We start from the raw sequence: 10,173 nt of genomic DNA, 5'->3' as shown, positions 1-10,173 counted from the left end.
CATGGGGCTAATCCACTTAGAAATGCAACTTTTCAATTAATTTGGTGAATTAGAAGGGACATCATGTTTGCTTATCTTAACTACTAAAGCATGATTTCTCTTCCAACAGGCAGCCACTTAATGATGAGGGAGGGCTTGTGGTTGTGTGTTTGATCAGGGTGAATTGCCAGGGGGTTCAAAAAGCTCCCTAAGCATCCTTTCACATAAACAGGTGAAGTGTGACTGCATGTGACCAAGCAGCCCAGAGAAACAAGGCTTGAGGGGCTCTTATGGAGCCCTCTTCGTCACCCAGTTCCAATAACATTCAGTCATCTTAATTTCTCATCATTACATGGTAGCTGAAGTCTGTCAGAATGCATTAAAATAAAGAGAACGCCTGAGTTAGGCCAACAATGCCTTTGTCCCCATGTTAAAAAAAATGCCCTTGCTTCTAGCGTGCTACAACATAAAACCTTCCCCCCAAAATAGAGCAGCTAAAATCCATTGTGGTTTTCATCCATTGAAATTAGGTATGCCATGGATGAATTTGACCTGGAGCCCTCTAAGGTAAAAAGTTTATGCCCAGATGTGACCTCCCTATCTTAGGGCTCCTTTTCCAACCATTTCATCCAGCTGGAAATTTAACTTCACAACATAAAAAAGGCTAACTACTGAATTTGATAGTACATTCTGCCTGGCAAATAGGATAAAACCCCACCTCCCAGGCAACATGTTCCCTCAGGGCTTGGTTTATTACAAGTTCCTCCATCAGTAACATATATTAAGACCAACATATTTCAAGGTGCCTTTGATTATCTTCATATGTACGCCAAATTCTTTCTGCTCCTACAGTGATAAGGGAAGTGAATCAATTATTTCTACTACAAAATAACAGCAAACTGGCTCATTGTAATATAACACAAATACAGCTTAATTTATTCTACCCTGGTTATCTGAATCACCTGCAGTTGTGATCCTAACAACCCCAACTATCGTAAGTAAACTGAATGGCTTTGACAGTGTCAGTGCTGGGCATGAATCCAACAGCTCCTGGGGTAGTCAGCCTAAGGAGAGCATGCCTTTTACTCAGTCTTTCTAAAATACATTACTTGTCTTAAATTATGGAAGTGTCAGCTTCTAATGTCTTTCACTATGATGTATTTAAATATATTGTAGCGAGCTGCTTTTATAATTACAGGCAATTGCTAGAATATCCTTCCATCATAAGGGAGAGTTTCCTTAACACTTTAACCATGTAAAAGTTGCATGCAGAATTAATAAACACAAGCAATTTTAACCTTCATTAATTTATTCAAATGAGCTCTCCTGTGACTTAAGAAATGAGCAGAAATAATTCCTAGTATCTGCATGTAGTAATAAAAAAAGTGAAATATTTAATATAGTAAGCAGTATCATCCCAGGGCACATGTAGTCATTGCTAAATGACATCTCAGTTCTCACCAAATATGTGTTGGTAGAGCTACCTTTAGTGACTCAAAGCAGGTAATAATACTGACTCCTCTACAATGCGATTACACACCGATGAACTCTAATATTGAAACAGGCTCTAAGGCAAAAGTTTCATGTGGTGGTGGTGACTTCAGCCAGCCCCACAATTACAGCAGGATTGCTCAGAGGCTCCAAATCCACCCTAAAATCAAGTCTCTTGATGGCTAAATTTGCCATTTATTTCAATAGAAAGTTATAAAAATTTGAATGTCTGCCTTGCCTAGTACAAAAAACCCGCAGAAATCAGCATTTGTCATCTTGATGACTCTCTTCCCTCCAAGGAATTCCTGCAAAAAATTACTGACAAGGAAAACTTGAAATTATTCTTCCCCTGCCCCTACATCTGACACTGTCACATATCTGCTAGTGTCATGGGTTAGCATCAATTTATACAAATAAAACCCAAACTTAATCCCTTCTTCTTTCCTCTCAAATAGCAGCTCCCTCCTTCACACTGCTGCTTTGTATCCCAAAGCTGTACAAAGTGGGAACTCACAAGAATTAAAAGCTTTAAAACATGACATCCCATCTTCCGTGTTGCAATGCTCCATTTTTAAAGTGCATTAAGGCTGATACTTCTCTAAAGATCCAAACTTCCATCCCTTCAGTTTGATTTCAATCTGCTTCCAGGTGCAGGCAAACAAATAGGGATTTAAAATGGGATCCTCTCTTCCAGCTCGGAAAGAGCCTTGTTCGGCAGCTGAAGACTCTCCCCATCCCCTCCCACAGTCTGGTTGGATGGATAAGGAACAAATCCTGTGCTTTGAGGATTAAATTGGACCATTAACCAGCACGTGTGTGTGCCTGCATGCCTATGTGCATGATGCTGGGGGGGGGAGGAGGATGAAGTAGGGAGGATGCTAATGGCTTATCCTTGTGCTTCCGCAGAGCAAATCCTTCACACATTGAGTTATCCTGGCTAGCTTGTCCAGAACAATCCCGCTGCATGAAAGCGCTTTCCAGAGATGCTGAAAACACAGCTAGATTGCTAAGGGCTGCAAACAAAGATTTACTGCACAGAGAGAGGTGAGAGAGAGGGGAAGACTGTGAAATGAAGAGCATGGGAAGAACAAGATGGATGAGATTCTGCTTCTGCAATAACCCATTCTGAAATAGCCAAAACAAGACTTCTGGGCAAAATGTTGTTGTTTTGCCATGTCCTATAACACAGTCTGTGTTTTCCCCCAGTTTCCAAGGTGCCGTTTCATTTTATTGGCATCTACTTTGTACTTACTACCTCTTCCTAAAACACTGGCTTTAACTTTTTTCCAAGCACTATTTGATAGTCTCTTGCTGGGCTCTTGCTTTCCCCAAAACAAGCATATCTGACGTGAAGTCTCTGGGCCTCTCCAGGAACCCAGGCGCTCTGGAGTTCAGTTGAGCCAAACTATTTCTATTAATTTTAAAGACAATCAGGCCCTACACTGCTGACACTCCTCTAAAATGTAATAAAGAAATAATCTGTTTTAACAGATTTAACAACTAATCCAGAAAAGTCTGCCAGAGTTATTTCAAGACTAGAAACATGTGTCAGGTTTTCAATTACTTAGCAGTGGGAAATATTTCACCTCCCGTAATACTAGGCTGAGTGGCCCTCGCATTGCCTCCTTCAGAAATCCTTTGGCTAATCCATGGATTTAGAACTCATGAAAACATCATCCTAAGCAGAAACCCAGATTAATAGATTTTAAAAGTAGGAAGAAATTTTTAAATCTACCTTCCAAAAAAAGGCAATGTAAAAGTATATATATATTTTTATTGTTTAATTTCTGCCATACGTGGATGCAGAAATTCCTCTGCAGTTTGGCGGTGCTTGCTGGGTGCACACTACCTGATTCTGCAGGCTGCAGTGCTTCCTCTGTAGATGACTGGGATCATGTTGCCCTCCAGTGGCTGAACTGAAAAACGGAGAAAAAAGCTCATCGCAGTATTTTTCTTCTTAGAAATGCATCCAAAGTCTACATACCATGAAGTGCAATGGCAAACACTAAGAGGTTACATCATGCAAACTTTTAATATATTCATATAAAATTAATCCCTCCCCCTTCCTTATAGGTATGCAATCTGAAGCAATCTTCAATCACAGGAGTTCACACTATTCTTTCTCTGGCATGCCAGGCTTATATAGTGGGGCATGTGAAAGCATTTAATAAGAAGCCAATCCAGCATTTTGTTTTGCCCTTATATTTCAAAGTGTGGCCAAAACCCATTTGCACAGATTGTGCAAAGCAATCTCTCAATAATACATGCCACTGTAACATGTAAGTACTTCACATAAATTTTCTTTTTTTTTTTTTTTTTTCAATAGCATGTGACATAAATGCTGATAAACTTATGTGTGGCAACAAAGGCACAAGGATTTTAAAAGCTACAAATGTCTATGAAGTCTCAGTGCCCCTCTGAGATGCCTTGCAGCTGATTTCTTCAGAACATTTAGCATAATAAGGCATTTTCTGTGTTGAAAGTGAAGCTCCTTTCATGAATGCCTGTAAGTGCTCAGCACATACAGAGAACTGACTATCTCAAACTGAGCACTAAGAAAATGTGACTCACACAACCAGTGCCTACTGGTCAGAGACTTGGGTTCAAGTGATTTGTAAATCAGAACACAGGCGACCTGCTGAACAAACCCAGAGAATTTAATTCTTAAGATGTCATTCAGCTACCATAATCATAAGAATTTCCTCTTTTGCTCTATGTCTCCCAATTTTTGTAACAAATGAGGCAGGAGTCTTATGACTCCTTTAGTGCACAGCCCTAATTTTATCCCAATATGTATTGAAAGAGATTATGGCATTGCAGGACTAAAAAGTACCTGCTCCTGTAGTTGAACCTGTATCATAATATTTAGACACAAAGTACTTGGTTAAGGTTGCAAGAGAAACATTAATGTCAGAATTTCCTTGAATTTTGGAGCTGTACTTTTGCAACTAACATTCTCTTTACTTCTTAAAGAAAAACACATTAAAGAAATAAAACAGAATTCCATTATATAGACTCCTCCTGACAGCCACATGGGTATCAGCTGGGCTGAAACCTTTGGAAGCACAGCATATGCTTCTGCCTTTTTAGCTAATTAAATAATTGACAGCTGTGGAAAACTGTCCACTTACAAAGGGCACCTGCAATAAGGCAGCAACACAATTAACACCAGCAGCAAAAAGTGATTCAAGGTAAAACAGGAAAAGTCAGAGCACGGTTAAACAGTGGAGATGTTTTCAAATCAGCTGAGTCAGGTGAATTTCATCCAAGGGAAATATAAAACTAGCTAAAGCAATCTCAGGAACAATAATGATTTTTGTTGTAATGATGGGTGAGATATAACATCCACTTTTTCAAAAGGATTGAGGGAATGTAAAGATGTCAGGGAGTTATATGCTATTCCTGCTCCAGTTACTGGAAACTAGTGTAACAGATAATTAAACCATTTATAAGTGCTCAGAAATTAGTAAGTAAAAGGAAAATTGGGGGGGTTAAAGAAAAAATGGTGTTGAATCAACCCTTTTTGTTGTTGTGAGAGAGAAACAGGCTTTTTTTGATAGAAATTATTTACCTGGATTTTAATAAGGCTTTGATGCTGCTTTAAATGATATTCTCATAAGCAGGCTAGGAAGCTATTGCATAATTTGATGTATGATAAAATAGCTGCAAAAGCAGCTACAACATTATATATAGAGCTGTGTCTAGCGGTTATTCCCAGGGGTGGCCATCTCAGGCTGAGCACTGTTCCTTCATGACTTTGCTGAAGACAAAATGTGCTTATGAAATCTGAAAATGATACCAAACTGAGAGGGATGGCAAGCACAATGGCTGAGAAGATGAGAACTAAAAAACGATTGTCGGAAATTTCATAAATGATCTGAAAGAGAAAAAAACCAGGATGCAACTTTTTAGGCAAATGTGCCATTCTGTTCATCTGGAATAATGAACATCATGTGGAAGAACTACTGGCTGGGCAGCAATCCTGTGGGACAGTATACGCATGCTACAGAAGAGTGTGATTCTCAGTGTGACTCCATGGTAGTGTGAAAAAGGTAAATACCACGTGGGGAAAAGTGGTTGTAATGCAGAGTTGGCTTGTGACTTCATGCTTTCCCTCTTTGTGGCGCTTAATAAGGCCTCTGCTGATGTATTACAGCCAGTGGAAGTTTTTACTCTGCCTGAGAAAAGCGCATTAACTGGATAGTCTGAAGAAGAGAAAGGGACTGGTCAGGGGAAAGAGGAGGCTGTAAATTCAGCAGCTGGCATCGGGGTTAGTGAGGAGGAAAAGCAATAGTGACACTGTCTTTTGGAAGAGGAACTATGACCATGGGCCCTCGGAGTCTCTCAGCTCTGTGCAGAAGGATTTGTGGAGCCATTTCTGACGTATTCCCTGTCTCCTCTGTGGTGGTGTGGGACTATGAGTTGTGGGTGTGCTGCTTTGAAGTAGTTTGTGTATCAGCCATGATCCACCCATTTGCCACAGTTCTGAAGCCCCTGAGCTAGAATGTGCCTGGTAGGACACACCCCGAGTCAATATACACTTGTAACTCATTACCTCTCCTTACTATTTAGCTTTCTAATTTTCCTACCAAAACAATTTCTTTGTTTCCTAGTAGACTCATTTCCTTCCATTGCATGAACTAAACAGAAAGTGGACTGAGCAGGTAGACCAACAGATGGGAACTGTGAAACCCTCAGATGGATTTTTTTTTTAATTTTTTAAGTTTATTAAAGGCACAGTTTTGTAATGTGCTAAGTGTTCGTGAGTCATAGACAGCCAGAGGACAAGCCCTGTGGACTTACAGCTGATCCTCAAAGACCAGTTTTGCTTTAGAGAGTGAAACCAGTGTTAGAGATCTTTTCCCTGCAGGCATATCCCACAGAAGCAACTAAGCAAAGACCGTGTGTTAGGCTTTCATCTCTTGGGAAGGACCATCAGGAATCACTAAACAGACATAATAAATACTAGTGTTGGTCTGCACCACAGTTTTGGCATGCGCTTGCAAGCAGGTGTTTGGAAAGACCTCTTGGGAGAAGACAACTGTGCACACCTCATGAAGCCCAATGCAGGAAGATGCTAGCAGATGTGCTTCTAAGCTCTGCTTTGCTTTGGGTGCCAATTTCCTGTCTACTTTGTCTTTCAGCTTGCTGCCAGGCTTGTACTGGTAGAAATACAAAGCCAATTGGTGTCACAGTGTCCTTGCCCTGCTTTGTTTATCTCGGTAGGAAATTCAGTTCATAATTCCTCAGTTTGCAGTTAGTGCCCCCTTCTATGTATGAATCCAGGTGAAGAATAGGTAATGATTGCAAAGTTAATTCTTCTGTGGAAAGTTCTGCTTCATGTATCTATTTCAATAAAACTATTGGGCTTGATCCCAGATGGCTACGGTATTCCTCCTTCCACCAGGCATTTATCCAAAGTTTTACCCTGTGGGCAATTGCTCCAAGAGGGAGGAAGGCCAAGTCATCTTTCTACTTTTACATTGAAACCATTCACATTTGCTCAGAGCTGCCATAAGCAGCTGGGTCCCAGCTGCAACTCCCTGGATAATACATTCCTTCTTGTAACAAATCAGGGAAGCCATTTTCCTTGTAAAGGCATCGAGCGAAGTTAAACACAAGGCAAGCCCCTCATTGCTATTTCCCAAGAGCATGCTTATTTAATCCAGGCTTATTGTTTCAGGGGGAAGAAAAGTAACCAAAAAAGGAGTAAGCAGAGGAGTGAGTGACAACCTCACTGGGACTAAAGTCTGACTCACTTTGTTGCAAATGAGATTACAGCTGATCACCCTGGATGCTGAATCCTCTGAGATGTCACATATCTATTATTTATACTCAGAGACTGGCATTCTGTAAAATGGAAATGGCCAATTAATCACAAGCATCTTTTCTCTAGCATTTACAAGCAAAGATCTTCAAGTCTTAATCCAGGCTAACAAAGCCCCAGCGCCCCCAGATGGAGTTCATTAGTCAGATCTGATGATTACCTATAAGGGAGCTCTGTGCAGACTTGCAAAAGAAATGGGGATTAAAGTTTGTTTCAGAAATGATTAGCCAGTTTTCCTTTGAATGGCGGAAATAGATCTGAGGAAATTTGGCAGCATGAAGGCACAAAAGGGGGAATGTTTGGGTTTATCGTTTGTGCATTTTGCTGAGAGAGTTATAAGACCCCATTTATGCCAGACTGAGAGTTAATGTATAGAAAGATCATAGATGGAGTTTTATGGTTACAGGTGTCTTTTTATTCAGACTTTGTAAGGGAACAGGGTGCTGTACCTGGGTTGGGCACACCAACCTTCCTGCAAAGCAGAGGTTCCTAGTTCATACCCAAATTAGGTTTCCCTGAGTAATGTTTACAATTACTGCTCTAGCTATGACAGTTTGGACCAAAGCCTGGGATTCAGCTTTTATGTCAAATCTAGGATACAGAGAGGACTATGAAGGGGGTTGTGTTGATATTCTGTGCCAGCAGTCAGGGCTGGGGTTTTACTTCCCAACCCCGGCATAAAAATAAAATGTTCATTGATTATGATGCCTGGCAAAATGCTTTTCTGCTGGTGTGTAAAGCCCTCGCTGATGAAGTTGATCAATTCTTGTTTCTCCACTCGTCCCATTTGGGTGTGTGCGTGCATGTGCACATCTCTTGTCTTATGCATAGACTGCAAGCTACGTCGAAACCAGTTGGGGTGGGGGATTGCCTGATTGCTAGGCCAAAGGGGGGGGGCTTTGGTCTGTGCTGAGCACTCCTAGGGACTAAGATAACATCAGGAATAATAATAATAGTAAGCAGACCTGATTTCCTTGGCTGATTAATCTGAAATCTCCTTAGAGGCATTCAGAAGACAACACACAGCTTTCTCTTGCAGTTCCTGACTGGTTTTTTTTTTTATCTACAGGTTTCCCATAAAACGTTTGTCACATTGCTAAGCTGCTCTGTTCCTTTGATATGCAAAGTGCTTTGAAGAGAGAATCCCTCAATTACCAATATTCCCAAAGCATGGCAATGTAGTAAGGAGGGAAAGGGGATTTTTTTCTTCAGACATCACTCAATATAAAAAGGAAACACTTGTGTTTGCAGGGTCCGTCTTCTGGTACGAGGTTTTTGAAGTGTTCATGTGAGATTTACTCTTTTGTAGCTATACTAATATCACCACTTTGCACTCTGTTTTGAGAATAATTATGGATAATAATGTGGTTTTTGAGATACACTGAGAATAGAAAGGACACTGGTAATGGTATTCTCAAAGGATACAGGGAAAGTAACGCAGAACAAGAAGTACTCAATATATGTGATGAAATATTTGCCATTCTCTGTACATCTCTGCTGATGATTTAATGCCTAACAGGTGCCAAGATATACATGATATAGCATCTATTATAAAATCAGCAGGCTTCAGTTTCATCAAAGACCCTGGACGTAATTTGGGTAAGAAATTCTCTCTATTATTAATGTTGGGAGAAAGCTAGCGTTGTGCCAATGTTTAAATAAATAAATCCTGTCCCACTGGTGATCCATGGGCAGAATGTGGCTTATCAGACGCTTCCATTCAGCCCAAAGCCCTGTCCTGGTGGCGAAGGGGAATGGCTGCTCTGTGGGACTCCCGTGTGTCAGGAGGAAGCTGGAGAGCCCTGGGCAGACGGGCCCTGTGGGGCGGGTGACAGATGGGGGGAGTCAGGAGGTGCTCAGAGGCAGGAGAGGACAGGAGGGCCTCTCCGGCCCCAGAGACTTGACCCGCTGCTGCCCCTCCTCAGAGACCTGAGCCAAGTCTACTCAAACCAGGCTTGTCCTTGGCTACACGCTGCTCGCCCTATGGCCAAAATTGCAGCTACAGCCATGCCTGTGAGATGTGGCACTTTGCGGGGGGCTGGGGGGGGATGACCTGACGAGAAAGATGGCGGGGGAGGGGGAACGCACCCCACATCTCCCTCCCCTCTCACCCAGCTGGGCCATACCAGGCCCAGCCGCCCCCTGCGGCCTGCCCCGCGCCAGCCTCGGCCCGACTCGAGGCCGTGGCTGAGGAGGCCGTGTCCCCTCTTTGCTGCTGGAGCCTGGGGACGGGGCAGTGCCAGGCCGGGCCCCTCTCATCCCCTCGGCGCCTTCCCCCCCCTCGCCCGCCTTTTGTCTCGGTCCCGCCCGCGCGGCCGCCCGCCGCTGGGTGGTGCCTGCCCTCCTGCGGAACGCGAGGCGCCGCCGCCGCCGTGTTCCCGGGGTGGGGGACGCGACGCGGAGCGGACAGGGCGCGTCGCCGGCCGGAGCGCTTAGCGCGGCGCACCGCGTCCCGGAACGAGCGAGATGGCGCGCAGCAGTAAGGTGAGGGGAGAGGAGGGGGGGCCTTCCAGTATCCCGACAGCCTTTGGGCACCCCCCCACCCCTTCGTCTGCTGTCTCCCCCGGCCCGGTGTGGCGGGAACGTGCCTCAGGGGTGGGTTGCCACGGAGGAGGTGCTGCCCGCTTGGGCCCGGCCGTGGCTGAGCCCCGGGGGGGGCCGTGACAACGGGTCCCTCCTCTGCGGGCCGGAGCCGCCTTTGCCCGCCTGTAACGCGAGGGCTGTTTCAGCTTTGGCCCTGGGCCCGTGGCGCCTGTGGCGGTGGGTGTTTGCGCGGCCCCCGTCCTCGCTGTGGGGGGTTCTGAGGGCGCCTGGGGGTTGTTCCGGTAGTGCCTTTCTGTGAGCTGAACATGGCCGGTCCGCTCATGCTCACCTGA

The 10,173-nt window shown here is 44.0% G+C and overlaps 1 protein-coding gene across 2 annotated transcripts in view; it reads left to right on the top strand.

Moving 5' to 3' along the window:
* The first annotated feature begins 9,690 nt into the window (after positions 1–9,690).
* Positions 9,691–10,173, top strand: part of XRCC5 (X-ray repair cross complementing 5) — a 57,560-nt gene continuing 57,077 nt past the window's right edge. For both annotated transcript variants that reach the window (XM_052792044.1, XM_052792043.1), the window contains exon 1: positions 9,691–9,781. In XM_052792044.1, the coding sequence (XP_052648004.1) occupies positions 9,764–9,781 (18 nt within the window). In that variant the 5' untranslated portion in view covers positions 9,691–9,763. The remainder of the gene's footprint in view (positions 9,782–10,173) is intronic.

Source organism: Harpia harpyja, chromosome 7, assembly GCF_026419915.1.
Source record: "Harpia harpyja isolate bHarHar1 chromosome 7, bHarHar1 primary haplotype, whole genome shotgun sequence".
NCBI lineage: Eukaryota > Metazoa > Chordata > Aves > Accipitriformes > Accipitridae > Harpia > Harpia harpyja.
The sequence above is the reverse complement of the archived record's forward strand: the minus strand, read 5'-3'. Positions and strand labels throughout refer to the sequence as shown.